Here is a 16350-nt window from a genome sequence, read left to right as displayed (position 1 = left end):
TTGTTTTTCATGATGTCAACATCCTGCTGAGTAGTCCCAATCCAGAGATCTGAATGGGAAACTATTACACCTGTGTAACATTTTACCCACGAGGATGCGTTACCAGTAAGCCATAAATCATTAAGCAACATTAAGTTGCATGCTCCAAGATAGAAATAGCTGTACTTTCCCCTCTCTTTCAGTTGTTCGCATTACCAGCAAGCAAGGCCATGTCGGATAATGTTGAAGGCCAGATCAGTAAATCAGTCAGAATGTTGTCCCTGAACTACTGAAAAGGGTGCTGCCCTTCTTCAGGAACTATGGATTAGCTGGCCTTTCCACAGACACACCTACATTGTGGTTTCAGCAATTGTACAATTATCTGTATTGTTGAAGCATTCAGATCACCTCACCTCATGAAGGTCCATTGTTAATGATATGTTACTTTATGAAAGAAATAAAACCTAACTCATGGAGGGTAAGGGGGGGGGGGGTACATAAAAGTAATTACTCCATAAAATAACATATGTTAGGCTTTTTTCATAACAGAAAAAAACAGCAAACAGTTACTTAATTATAATCTTTAATTGAACAACTGTCTGTAACAATCAGTTTAGAAAAATAAGTATCAATGCAATGGGCAAGGGTGGAAACTGCTGTGGGATAGTGAGAAATGATTGATAGTGCCCAGATTGCCAACACTTTTTTCATGTTGAATCTATGAAGCAACCTTCTTGGATAGAGATGTGGGTCACCTAGAAGTAGAAAAAATTTACCTGTTATAAAAGTAATACCATGTGGGTCATTTTTTACCCATACACATTTTAACACAATTTGATATTACTAACACCAGTTTTCAGATACTAAATAGTTTCTGGGTTTGCCTCGACATTATTCATGGAAGAGAAAATATTGAAATAGCAGTACAAAACAATTTAGTCATTTTCTATGCTGTTAGTGCAGTCTTCACTAAACAGTTTTCTATAGCTATGGAGATAGAAACCTCAGAATAACAATCCAAGGTACAACGTAACATCATGTAATGTAGTAAGCTCCAAAGAACTATGATCATTGAACTTTTTCAATTTTCAATTGATTTTTCAAATTTTGCTTTACTAATTCAGTTATGAACATTTAACGAAGAGAGTAATAATGCATCCAAGGTATGAGAAAATATTGTACACAACAATAATTCTCAAGAGGCACAAAAAATATCCCTATTTTTATAGTAATTGTCTTAACTGAATCAAATAATCTCACATTTTAGTTAAAATAAGTAATGTGTAATAGGGAGGTTTATGCTTTATATTTTTTCCACAATAACAACCCACTGTTTTTTTACACTGTACATTATCCTACATTTTAATTATGTACAGCTATGCCTTTAAAATGTCAGGCAATTTTAACATAACAATGAAAATAATCGGTTATTGATAATATAATGTAAATGGATCAATAAAAAATCTACTCACCAAGCAGTGGCAGGGGAACACACACACAAAAGGAAAGTCTCCCCCTGACCTGGGTTTCTTGGTGACTTTTCTGAACTGTACCTCTTTACCTAAACCTCTCCACTCCTTTTCCTTCACCCCTATTCCTTCCCTTTCAACTCTTCTGCCAGAGAAAGGAGCCACTGGCTCCAAAACCTTGTGAAAGTTAAACCCTTGTGTGTTCCCCTCCTACTGCTTGGTGAGTAGATTTTTTTATCTATCCATTTACATTATAGACAATTTTAAAAGATTTTTATGAGGCTTTATCATTTTATTGTCAGCAACAGTATTATATTTAGCCCTTCATATAAGCCATTTCATATCTAGAATAACTCTGTCTCATGCCAAGGCTGGGTAATCATGCATGTGTTAATTAAAATTCAGATATTACCAACAAGTCAGATCAATCTCAAGAACTTTATGAACATCAATAGTATAACCTTGGACCTATACTGAAGCTCAACATCTTACGTAAATTCCCTACACTTGTTTCTCAGAATCTTATACAGCATACCATCATAAACAAAAATACACTACTTTAAAAAACAGAGCACCAATAAGCCCCTGATATGCCTACATCTCTACATCACCATCATCATTCTCATCCTCCTCCTCCTCATTACCATATAGCAGAATGTTTCATAAACCTCTACATAATAACATAACTTGCAGAATACTGCATATTTTAACTAAAAACTAGTGATGATGCATATTTTTGCTGTATGTGTATAATATTTTAAAAATTTAGATGGGCAGTCTCTAGCTCTATGTAGTTATGATGTCTCGCAGATTGACTGCAGCCTAGGACTGCGTGCAGTTGCTAACTGAGAGGCCACTGTGTAGCGAAATCATTACAGAAGAGGAACAGGAACAGGCAGCCAGAGTCAATGCTCCTGAGCCCGCATCCCCGGTTAATCCCCTCCGCTGTCATACTGTACGTGTGGGCAACAATTAAATTAAACAAAGCAATCTTTTAGTCACATGTCCATTGTTTCAGTTTAGGTTTCTATTTACTTGTCCACAGTTGAACGTGTTTATGAGATGTAGTGTGTAACATATTTTTGCCATGCCCCCCAAAAAAAGAAATGTTTCATGGATAGCTAACCATCCTGGAACATTTACATATGACAGAATTGTTTTATATTGTCAAGTTTGGGAGAGAAACATTTCGTGCAAAAATAAGTTTCAAGTAGACCAGAAATGTCAAGACAAGTCTTTATATCACAGTAATACAGAAGAAAGGACCACAACTACAACTTCTGACAACAGCAAGTCGTAGTAGCAGGGATTTGTCCATAGGTAACCAGAAAAGTTAGCTTAACATGGATCTTTGTGAAGCATTAACTGCAAGCAATATTTGTCTTCACAAACTTACAAATCCTATCCTCAAAGGCATCCTGTGGTAATATTGCTTAAATCAAAATATACCAGATGAATCAACAATGTGTAAAAATTACTTACTGACAGTGTATGTAAATGTTCTGGAAGAAATACAAAATGAACTCAAGGACAGCATTATCTGAATTTTGATTGACAAAACTACAGATACTTGTGGCTGTTACATTGCAAATTTGATTGTTGGTGCTTTAAAAGAAGAGCCTTATTCTTCCTATTTAGTGGCCTGCAAAGAACTTGAAAAAGTAAACCATTCTACGATCACCAGACTTGTGAATGAGGGTATTGATGCAGAAGGCCCTTTACTGCTTACAAAAATGTTTTGAGTGATTGAAATATTTGGAACAGGTCTTGATAATTTATGGTTACAATAGTAGAAAAATGTAAAATAAATTGTAAATTATGCTTTTGTCCAATAGTATTAATTAAAAGTTATTGCTGTTCAAGAAATTCATGACTGTATGTTGTTTTTTAAATAAAATATTACAGAGTTATTGAGCATGCCCTTCTGCGTGCAATATATTTCGAAGTTGGTCATGTACATACTGATTGTTTTGCTGCTATCCACTCGGATCACATCTGCTTCTTATCGACAACAATAGCAAATAAGAAACAATTCTTAAAACACCATATGTGCCACCATTTTGCAAATTTTTAGAAAATAATCCCAGAAAGGCCCCCTTGCTAACCTCTACAAGAAAGTATTCAGAAAATGATATCAGCATTCTAAATGTACTGATTTTTCACTTGGCAGATGCTCTTTCTTGTAATTGATATGCACAGGTTTGACTTTGAGATATAATGCTCACATTAACTACCATGTTTTTTTTATTATTTGATCTTGCATATAATCTGGTCTCTAATAATAATAAATCAAATATTTTAAACCAAGAAATATATTTTAATGTGATAGCTGATCTTTCATGTATCATACCTGACTATAATCTTTAACTTTGCATTGGTATGAAAAATGTCACTTTTCATTCTCGCTCTCTCTCACAAAGACACCACAGTAGTAACTGAAGTAACATAGCTTAGAAAAATCATAAATTTTTATTCCTCTTAAACACTTTTTGTCCACTAAGACACTACCAGTATATTTTTTGGTGTTGCTAACACTAGCTGACTATAATCACAATAAACAGTAACATTTTCTCAATCTGTCTTTCCTATATGAAAAACTTCAAATTTTTTTAAAACATGTATGTAAGTTTACCAACATGACTGTAATTTCAAATCCATTTTTGTTCATCTAGCACAAAACAGCAGTTACGTCTGGTTCATGCAAACAGTATGAAATTCACAAAGAATGAATGTTAAAAAAAAGAAACACAAATAATATTTCATAAACAAGAATACGCTTAACATATTTTCAGTTCCTTAGAAATATTTTTGATTCAGTACATTTAATCAGATCATCTGGCGTGTGAGAATCAGATCATCTGGCCTCTGGTTAACTACATGATTATTAGACTAGTAAAAAGGAGAAGATCAGTTGATAGTGAGAGATAGTTACAAAAAGATATAGAGATGAGAAACATAAGGTGACAAAATACTGCAAGAGCTTATGCTCCTGTGTTAGTTAAGTTCATATCTCATTCAGCTCTTTTGATCCATTGAGGGGACTATTGTTAAGGTTCATTTATACTGTTTTGTTTTCTCTGGTTTCTATTTTTAGCACCTGTTGCCTAAATCATCATCTAAGCTTCCTTTCCCAAACACTGTTTATGACTCTGTACCATAAAGTACTGCCAGTAATTCTGTCAGCACAAATTTCAAATTGCAAAATGGTTTGAACTCTCCTAGCACTATAGTTCTCACAGTGCTCTGGTATAGGTTAAGTCTTGTTAGTGTAACTGGTTGTCATCAAAAAGTTATGAGTGTTCCTTTCCTTGCACACTTGTCCTATGTAAGTTTCTGCTTTAGTTCATATTTGCTTCTATAATGTTTCTTCAAAAATATCTGAAGTTGCAGTGTTTTTTATCTTAGGTGAGTTCACAGATTTTAAAGTTTCCGGTACCACAGAAATGTCAGTGTGTCTTTCAATTAAAAATATCTTCACTGACTGCAGGTCTAACTTCAGAAGTTATTCTTTCTATTATACTGCACATTCTTTCTATTATAATGCACAAAGTTGCTGAGTCACAGATAGGCACAACAAAAAGATTCTCACACTTACAGCTTTCTGCCATTATGGGCTTCATCAACAATAGACAGACATATGCTCTCTCTCTCTCTCTCTCTCTCTCTCTCTCTCTCTCTCACACACACACACACACACACACACACACACACACACACACACACACACACACACACACACACACAACTACAGTCTCAGGTAACTCAAAAGGCCTTAACGGCCGAAAGCTATAAGTGCGAGAGTCTTTTTGTTGTGCCTAACTGTGACTCAGCATCTCCACTATATGGTGAGTAGCAACTTTCCTTCTCTAAAATTGTTATTTTCCATCCTGGATTTTCCATTGTTTGATACTGTTCAAAGAAACACTTGTTTCTGTTACTAGTTTGTTCATTACTAGCCTTTATGGTGGATTCATTTCCCCCCCAATCTAGATCCTATTTTTCAAACCTTAAGCTTGAGTTGTGACTGTTCTCTTTCGCTGTGCCTTGTCATTCCGTTTCTGTTGCATGTTTCATAATTCTTCTAATATATAACTTAAAAAAATCAGTCTGATCTGGCTTTTCATGGACTGATGTCACTTAAATTTTCAAAAACATCTTGGCTTTCATCTACAACCCTCTCCATTGCTTCACTATTTCTTTACTGTTCATGTTCACTCAGTTATAAAGTACCTTATTTAAAAAATTAAAATTTTACTAATTTGCCAGTATTTCGTTAGTCTTGTGCTATGATATTCAAAATTATTTTTGTTTATTTTTATTTACTTGTAGTCCATGTAAGCTCAAAGTTCCTTTGCAGCTTCCAAATGCAAATCAGTGTTCCTTCAGCGTCCAGATTCTTTGTTTCTTCACAATATTTTGCATACATAATTTTAACTTGAGTACTGAAAATTTCTTTTTGTGTCATTTCCCAGTAATAGAAAAACTACTAATACTCCAGCCACAATAGTCTATAATCCAGGCAGCAGCCCATATGAATGGCGCACTTCTCTTACTATACACAGTTAAACATACCACACATTGGTATAATACCATGTATTTATATGTCTAAAAGTAAAAGCATATCTAAGTGTTGTAGACTCAAGGTATGACATTAATCCCAGCTGATGCTCACACATATGATGCACCTCTCTTTTTATATATCCTTTAAAACATAAATTTTATAAACATTGCTTAAGAAGTAAATTGCTTTAAAGCGCTGTATTTGTAAGTCCAAGAGTAGTAATGGCGAACAGTATTAAAAATTTCACGTAGCTTCCTTAAGCAGTTTTTAAATGACACAGGTTGGAGTACATTCTTCAATGGTAAATCATTATTTATTAGCCCTTCCACATGATATTATTCAAAACAATATTATTGTACCTGGGAGTGAGGGCATTTTGGTTGGCTTATTGTGAGTGAGCACATAATTGGGGTTGATAGTATATACACAACTAACATGAAAGCATTGGCAGTATGATGCAGTCTCCTTAGTCACCATTGTGTTTGTTTATTGTAATGTCATGATGTGTTTATGTTGGTGGCCAAGTACAATAATATGGTGCTGATTAGTGTTAAACATATGCTGATTAGTGTTAAACATATATTTTCATAGTGTTGCAGACAAAAATCAAAATATACTGTACTTTTTTTGTCTGTACCCATTTCCAGAGAAGTTCCCTAGATGTTAATCTAAATTATGTCAAAATGGTGTAAAACTAAAAGAGACTGAAAAAATTGCCACCAAATGAATACAATATAGGATGTGTAACTGTTTTAGAAAAATTCAGAACAACCAATAGTCAAATTAATAATAGGATAACTTCCATTTTCTGGATTGTTTAACAAATGTAAGTCACATATCTTTTCCAAAGATATGTATGTATTTAAAGATTTTTAGTAACAATAACAAATGGCAAATGTTACAAAATTTATTAATAAAAAATTTAAAAACCTCCTGTTGCATTGTAATATCAATTACATATCAGTTTTAAAGATTTAAAAATGTAAACAAGAATATATGTTTTGTCTGCATTTAAAACTGATTGGTAAAAATACCAAAGCAAAATTAATGATGACTCATTTTTAAGTATTTAGTGTTAATTATTTCCCCAGCTAATTTTCATAATTTGAGATCAAAGTTTGAAAATATATTGATATTTAAATGAAAAATTATATGTATGGAAAAACTGTTCCAAACAACCATAAAAATTTGAAAACATTCACAAACATGGATTACATAATTTACTTATGAAAACCAATCCACATCTGACCAAAATTTAAGTGGTATCATATAGTTCATTAATCAAGCACAAATTCTGATAGCACTAGATTCATTATAACTTCTTGTATCACTTCACGTGTCAGTCTCTAACAGTTTCCCTTCTAAATTACTTCCAGAAGAATGTAAGGAAACAGTCCAACACAAAAGGAAACAGTCCAACACAAATGACAAAATTATGCCCCAGGAAAAACATGATTGTGAGTGCTAAATGCATGCAGAAAATAAATTTAGTGTGGCTGTAGCACATTCTTTCCTGGAAGCTGAATACCTGCCATGGAACAGCAACTAGTTGCTAAATTATTATGAAATGTGGCTGTGTTTAACATGGTAGTGTGGACCCTTTACATTATTTATTTTTCTTACATGGAGCTTAGTTTATGTACCTTTAGAATGTCATCAGTGAATATATATTTTGTTCCATTTGCATATTATACTTTCACTTTTCTGTGATATTCCTGCTTGGCTAGGGCACAGAAAAAACACAAAATTAATTGATACTGAACACTAAATCTAAATTTAGAATATGGATTTATTCATCTTGTAACATACACATTAGTCATCAGATTAAAGTTCAAATAAAAAATTCACTTGCACCAAAACATAGCTCATGAGCTGGAGCAGCATTCTGAAGTTAATATATTTTTTTCCTGAGAGAGAGGTAAAATTTAGATAATAATATAATTGACAAAGAACACTGTGATTAAATTATCTGTTTACTCTTCGCCAACCCACATGTTCTGTTTGTTATTAGAGTTCCTAACTATGAATGTTTTAGCGGCTAACTGCATCTGCATGGAAGCTTCGATTCCCTTGTTATTTTACAGCTAGTGAAGGATGCTGAAGAAATAAATATTTGCTTCCAGCCATACTTAGTGCATTTTTTTAAAATCTACCTTTGCATTGTGTAATATTGTGTGTGTGCGTGTGCATATGCGTGTGTGTGTGTGTGTGTGTGTGTGTGTCGTTGTGTAAAACAATTGGGGGAGAGGAGGCGTCACAGTAAGAGTGTTATGTAGAATGTTAATTATTTCATGAATTTTGTTTTAATTTCACTAGTGATGTAACATTATGTATAAATTTTGCAGAAAGGCAGAGGCCAAAAAGCAAGTGAAGAAATGGACAGATGCTGAAGGATTTTTCTCAAGATATAAAGTGAATCAGTGGATGCAGAGTGTTGTTGACAAAGCATTAAGAGCATATGAGCAAAATTATAACCAAAAGATATATAAGGTAAGTAAGTTCTACAGAAGAAAAACAATGTGGTAACTTGAGGATGGTTGGACACACACACACACACACACACACACACACACACACACACAAACACACACACACACACACACACACACACACACACACACACACTGAATGACAGAAAAGAAGTGAAGTACTCAGAAAATGTGATTGGATGCTAATGTAACTTTGTATATGTACACAAACCATTGGCAGATGTGTAAATGATTAGATTTGCAGTTCTCTGTGACATAGAATGGTTAGCACAGTGAATGAATGTTGTTCATGTTCAATATTGTTACCAGGCCTGGTATGATATGTGAGGTATGCAAGCAGCAGCAGTTGTAGAGTGATCACTGTGAAGTACACAGACATGCAGCATACTCATATGAGACATCATTATGAGCACCTGACAGAGTTTTAAAGGGGCCTAATTGTGGGTCTCAATTTGGTCAGCTAGTAGAATCATGCAATATCCAGATTTGTAAGGCATCCAGTGTGACAATGGCCTGATGTTGGACTGCATTGGAACATGAAGGCAGGCATCTCTGTGGTCAAAGTTCTGGTTGACCACATCTGATCACAAGGGAGAATCACCATATTAAGCACCAAGCACATCATAATCTCATTACATTTGTATCTTTCATCTGAGAACAGGTAATGGACTCACTGCAACACTGCATCATCCCCCAGCATTGCTTAGGGACTAACAGCAGCTGTACAAGGGAATTAATGTTCTGTCTATAGGCTACCATTAACACCAAAATACATACGGCATGAATTGCTGATGACTGGTAATTTATTGGGTTCAGTAATGAATTGCAGTTTTGTGCTACTTTGGATGACCATCTTGGACAAGTATTCCAGTGACATGGAGTAGGTTCCATTTTTCCAATGCTACTGGAAAAGCACAGCAGTGTTACTCCTGTTGTCATGGTAAGGGAGCAATTGGGTATAACTTCAGGCCATGGCTTGTAGTAATTGAGGAAACTCTGATGACATAATAGTATATCACGGACATTCTGTGTTAGCTCTCATGTGTCAGTATCGTTGTACCATTTTTCAATTTGACGCCCATCCCCTTAACTGAGTGGTTTGTGTGGCTGACTGCATGCTATGGACCTGACCAGGTCTGAGATTTTATCCGCTTGGGGACTGGGTGTCATGTTATCGTCATTATCATTTTATCATCATTAACATGCAAGTTGCTGAAGTGGCATCAAATAAAAAGACTTGCACTGGGAGGCCAAACGGCCCCATTAGGCATCTCCTGGCCAATAGTATCATACAGTCATTTCATTTCAATGTAACAATGCTTGTCCACACAAAGCACTTGTCTCTGTGAACTGTCTGCATGATAATGAGGTAATCCCATGGCCAGCAAGATCAGTCCCCAATAGAACTGATGATCATGTAAATCAGTCACTATCACTGAATAACAAGCAACACTGGAAGGACTTGCACCTATGGTCTATTGCCATACCCTCATGTTTGCTGCCGAAGAGATGGCTTAGTGGCAGGTCCCGTGCATGCATAAATTTAACGCTCTGTAGTGTCATTGGATGATGTCTCTGGACATGGGTTCCTATCCTGAATTTGATCCTCAAGATGCCCTCTACAACACCTCAAAGTTGTAGGTACCGTATAGTTACATCCTGTATGTAATACGGAAAACTTGCACTAACTAATCGAGAGAATTGTGAGAAACTGGTATGTTATTTCTCTGATCTCCTTCACCACCATGAGTCTTAAACAAGATTCCCTATACAGGATTGCCCCTCCATTCACCCAGAATCATTCCCATCAACATATGAAGAGATCCACAAACACATACTTGAACTAAACAATAACAGGACATCCAGTGAAGATGGTGTCATTGCAGAACTACCAAAGAACCTTGAATCAAAATTTGTACAGGTACTTACACAAATAACCACAACCATCTGGCAAACAGAAAAACTTCCTGATGACTAGAAATGTGAACATATCCATTCGCTGCACAACAAAGGAAGTACTGTGAATGTGAACAGCTAGCCCCTCCAACAACTCACATACAAAATTCTCTCATCATGCTTTCCCCAGGAACAATTAGAACACAAAATTGGTGAGTACCAGACAGGCATCTGCCCCAGTTATTCATGCACTGAACAACTCTTCAATCTGCAAACAATTCTAAAATACAAAACCATCAGAAATGCTACAGTCATTTGCACTTTCACAGATTTCAAGACAGTGTATGATTCCATTGACTGAAAATCAGTGTTCAACTTCTTAGAAGAACTAAGACTTGCCCCAAAAATATTATGGCTAATCAAACAGATACTGGCTGACACAGGATTGAAACTTAAATTCGTGAGTGAAATCTATGATCCCCTAATCATCAAAACTAGAGTAACATTCAGTTATCCTCATCATTGTGCAGGTTAGTCCAGACAAAGTAATGGGGGTATGGGAAAGAACTGAAAATCCAAGGACTCTGGAACCAACCTGGCGAGGATGGACCTAGGACAAAGTTAGCTTTTACAGACAACCTAGCCATATGCTTATTTAATGAAGCAACAGCAAAAAAACAAATAAAATTGCTTAAAGCACTCACAAAGAAGGTTGACCTTCAAATATCTTTCCAGAAGTCTTTTTCTGCTGAAAATTAACCATACAAAAATTAAACACAAAATACAGCAAGATAAATGGAGTTGCACATTGCAAATATCTTGATGAAATCCTCAAATCTGTAAGAGAACAGAAAATCTCACAGTAAACTCAAGTACAAAAAATGAAGAGATCATATGGCAAGACTCTGGATATATACTGGATTGAACAAAATTCCATTTACGGACATCAATGACAGGTTCCTGACACTAAAACAAGAAAATAAGTCTAGTAAACATGGGCTGTAAACTGCATACCTTGAGAGCTATAAGCACTTCTTCAAAACTATGAAACACATTTCTTCTACTGCAAGCTGTTTGATTTGCATTTTTTGGAGGGGGTAGTATGAAACAAAACCAGAAAAAAATGTCCAGTAAACATGGCCTCTAAAATTCATACCGAAGATCGATAAGCATTTGTTCAATAGGAGAGATGTGTTTCACAGCAGCAAAGATGAGCATGTTCTCATAGCTCTTAAAGTATGCATTTTAGAGCCCATATTTACTGGACATTTTTCATGTTTTGACAATTTTGACATGTGGCGAAGTAATCAGCATGTTAGCTGATGGTGTTGATACCAGGCAGTGACATTAAGAATTTGTGAGGCAAGTGTACAACAGTTAGGGCTGTCAGAGGCCTTACTAACATGCAAACTACTGTAAGCTACATGACGGAGCGTACTTGACATTTTACCACTCATTAGGGTTTCTTCCCATTCCATTTGCGTTTAGAGCATGGAAAAATGGTTTCTTAAATGCCTCTGTGCACTATGTCCCAACAGGAGTGTTATGTACATGGTTGTAATATATTCCAAAATCCCTCACTAAATACCGCCTCTTGAACATTGTAAGTAGGGTTTCAGATTGTGACTAATATTAGCATCAAACATTTGCCTGTTGAAGTTTTTCACCATTTTTGTGATGCTATTCCAAGAGTCAAACAATCCTGTGCCAATTTGAAGTGCCTTTCTTTGCATATGCAATGTTGAAGGAAGGCATCATTCACTCTTCCAGTAGTCAATGTTAGTCTCCGATACACTTGGTGCCAAAACTTTATGGTGTCTGATGCCCATGCAGAGGACCCTTAATGCTAGAACAGTGGCAGATCATTATCCTGTACCCTTATTAAGAGACTACCAGTATGCCTTATGTGGCACAACTATCGTTAATGTGCTATACTGTGCCAAGGACTACTCACAAATTCATGTGGCTGTAGATATGACACCAATTGGACTCTGTGAGAGTTGGTTCATGACATTCAGCTTACAAAATGATGCACTGACTTGGCAGAGGTTTGTACACAGAGGTGACAAAACTCATGAGATAGCGATATGCACATTTAAAGACAGTGTAGTATCACATATACAAGGTATAAAAGATCAGTGCATTGGCAGAGGTATCATTTGTACTGAGGTGGTTCATGTGAAAAGGCTTTGACATGATTATGGATGCTCCATGGGAATTAACAAACTTTGAATGCAAGGACCAATGACCTCATCAGTTTGGTCCCTTAGGTATTCACATACATTTGAATGCAGAATGGTACTTGGAGCTAGATGCATGGGGCACTCCACTTCATACATCATTAAGGAATTTGATATTCAGAGATCCACAGTGTCAAGAATGCGCTGAGAATACTAAATTTTGGGAATTACTCCTCACCATAGACAACTTAGTGGCTGACAGGCTTCACTTGACAACTGAGAGCAATGATTTTTGTGTAGGGTTGTCAGCACTAACAGAGAAGCAACACTGCACGAAATAGCTGCAGAAATCATTGTGGGACATATGACAAATGTTTCCATTAGTACAGTGTGGTGAAATTTGGTAGCAATGGGCAATGGCAGCAGATGACTGGCATGAGTGCCTTTGCTAACAGCACAATATAATCTGCAGCATCTCTCTTGTGCTCGTGATCATATTGGTTGGACCCTAGATGGCTGTAAAACTGTGGCCTGGTCAGGTGAGTCCCGATTTCAGTTGGTAAGAGCCGGTGGTAGGGCTCGAGTGTGGCACAGATGCCATGAAGCCATGGACCCTGTGCAAACTGGTGGTGGCTTCATAATTGTGTGGGATGTCATTACACGGAATGGGCTGGGTCTTCTGGTCCAACTTAACTGATCATTGACTGCAATGGCTATTATTGGATACGTGGAGACCATTTACAGCCATTCATGGACTTCATGTTCCCAAACAACGACGGAATTTTTTTCGATGACAGTGTGTCATGTCACTGGGTCACAATTGCTCACGTAAGGTTTGAAGAATACTCTGGACAGTTCGAGTGAATGAGTTGGCCATCCAGATCACCTGATGTGAATCCCATCGAATAATTATGGAACATAGTGAAGAGGTCAATTAATGCACAAAATCCTGCACCACCAACACTAGAGGTGCCATGTCTCAGTATTTCTGCAGAGCACTTCCAACAACTTGTTGAATCCAAGTCACATTGAGTTGCTGCACTGTGCCATGCAAAACGAAGTCCGACATGATAGTACTATGTATCCCATGATATCTGTCACCTCAGTGTAGATTTACTGCTATAAGGTTTGCCCTATCGCTTCAAGTACCTTGATGACATCCTTGTTTTTTCAGCCATGGCAGTAGTACACCAACTGCACTTAGTAAAAATCATTAGAGGCCTGGACAAATAATTGATTGTATTAAACACTGCTAGGTTTGTTTATAGGCAACAAGAGATCAACTTTTTAGGCCACCTGATTTCACCAGCAGGGTTTTTACTGGTGCTAGAAAAAGTAGAAACAGTATGGAAGATTCCATGGCTCGAAACCACAAAAGAACTGTGGTGCTTTCTGGCAATTCTCAGTTTTTACTGGTGTAATCTATACCAATCAGAAAAAATATAAGGACCTCTAACCCAATACTGCGGATGGACACTTTTTAAAACGCTAAGCCAAGTATAGTGAAAGTGGCAATCCTTGTACAGCTTGCACCTGTTTTGCTGATGGTGGATGCTAGTCAAATCCCGGTTGGCCATGCATTACAACAGTATGTAGATGGTTCATGGCAGTCACTTGCATTTTACTAGCACAAGCTCTCTCCTCACAACAAAAATGGAGTTCATATGATAGTGAACTACTCATAGCTTACAAATTTATTACATACATTTGTATGCAGTTGTAGGTGATAGAGTTTGCAATTTACACAGACCACAAACCACTTGTCTAGCCTACAGGCAGAACAACAATAAATATTCACCATGACAATACAACCAATTGGAATTTATTGCTCAGTTCAGCACCGATATATGTCACACATCAGGAATTAATGACATAGTAGCTGACTGCCTATCCCCTGTGAAAAGTATAAGAGATGCAGTGGATTTTACTCAGCTCGCCAAAGCACAAGAATCAGACCAGGAGATCAGGATCTTCTGAAAGACACTTCTTCCAACTTTCAGCTGAAACTGATCGATATCCCTTCCACAAATGTTAAGCTATATTGTGAAGTTTTGAATAGCAGATCTTGTCAATTCTTACCTTCCTCAGTCTGTAGAAATACTTTTGAGAACGTGCACTACTTATGTGACCATAGTGTCAGGTCAACAGTTAAACTGATCGCTAGCCATTTTGTGTGGCCCAGTACGTAGAAAAATTGTAGAACCAGGACTCATGCTCATGTTCAATGCCAACATAGCAAAGTATCTCACCACACATATGCACATGTGAGATTTCCCATACACAACTGCACAGCTTGCAGATGTACATATCAATGTAGTAGTACTATTACCACCTTCAAATGGCCAAACATATCCATTAACAGTGATCGACTGTTTTATCAAATGATCAGAAGCCATATCAGTAAACAATATTCCACAGAAACACAAGCTTCTGCCTTTGTCTCACACTGGATATCCCAGTTTGGTTGTCCACCACACATAACAGATTGTGGCCAACAATTCGAATCTGAACTGTTTGCCCAGCTGAGCAAATTCTGTAGTGCCATACATCATAAGATTACAGGCTATCACCCAGCAAGTAATGGAAGATTGAATGCTGTCACCAGTTGTTAAACTCTGCCATGGACTCTTTGCCAGTTGGCCTAGTTTATGGAGAAGTACTGAAACTTCCTCGTGAGTTCATTGGTCCATGCTTGGTCTTGGTGGAGGACACAATCAAACAGACTTCAATTCTCAATGGACAGAACAGGTGATGCAATTTGACCATGCCCAGCATCGAGGCATGGAACATCACAAACCTTTGTGCACTGTGAGTTACAAACATGAATGCATGTGATTTTATCCAGGGGGGTTGAAGCTGGTGCTGACACTGCCGTACATAGTCCACCGTCATGTTGTTGGCTTATTGGCAGAATTGAAAAAACAATAGATCTTTCTATTAATGGCAAACCCAGTACTGTATCCATCAACATGGTTGAGCCAGACTTTGTGTTGCCAGAATTGCCCAAATGCAAGCAAAGCACAACCAGTCACAGCCTGTGGCTCGAGTACAACCTCTACTGGAAGCAGAACCTCAACCAGAGTTCTGAATGCATTCTGTACAGCACCTACTCCTCCCACTGTGATTCAAGGGTGATGCTCCCTGCACAATTTGTGGATGATGCCTTGCTTTCTCCAAGGGGGTAGTGTAGTGGCAGACATCAACGTTAATATTTCATATCTGTACCTGGCTGAGTTATGAGCATTTCATATTAAGTTTGAAAGTATATCAACTAGTCTTGCTACAAAATTGTACTACTACATGTTTCGTGTTTTGTGAAATGTGCAGATTTACATTTTTGAAAGTTAAAAGCCAGTTGAACCACTTTGAAATCTTATCATAAACTAATTGAACATTTGTGCAGCTTTTTTCAAATATTATTTCATTATAGTTATCCGTACGATCTTCAAAATGTCTGAGGTTATTGTTAATGTGTCTGCCAGATCAATAATAAACAACATTAACTGCAAGGAACCCAACACATTTTGCTATGGCATTCCTGGAGTTAATTCTACATCTGTCGATGACTCTCCATCTGAGACTGTTAACAAGATTTCCTCAATCCAGTCATAAATGTCGTTTGATACCCCACAAGACTGTACTTTCTGGTTGATGGGATACTAAGTCTAATGCATTTTGGAAACCAAAAATACTGCACTTAATTCCCTTGACCCATGATTTTCACAGTGTCAAGTGAGAAAATCAAGAGTTTACTTTGCTTGACTGGTGCTTTCAGA

The 16350-nt window shown here is 36.9% G+C and overlaps 1 protein-coding gene across 1 annotated transcript in view; it reads left to right on the top strand.

Annotated features, from left to right (window-relative positions):
• The window catches only part of LOC124789625 (cyclic GMP-AMP synthase-like receptor), a 285521-nt gene that overhangs the window by 109654 nt on the left and 159517 nt on the right, over window positions 1-16350 (top strand). The window contains exon 5 of the mRNA XM_047257043.1: window positions 8355-8499. Coding sequence (XP_047112999.1) covers window positions 8355-8499 — 145 coding nt within the window. The remainder of the gene's footprint in view (window positions 1-8354; window positions 8500-16350) is intronic.

The sequence above is a fragment of the Schistocerca piceifrons genome, chromosome 3, assembly GCF_021461385.2.
Source record: "Schistocerca piceifrons isolate TAMUIC-IGC-003096 chromosome 3, iqSchPice1.1, whole genome shotgun sequence".
Classification (NCBI taxonomy): Eukaryota; Metazoa; Arthropoda; class Insecta; order Orthoptera; family Acrididae; genus Schistocerca; species Schistocerca piceifrons.
The sequence above is the reverse complement of the archived record's forward strand: the minus strand, read 5'-3'. Positions and strand labels throughout refer to the sequence as shown.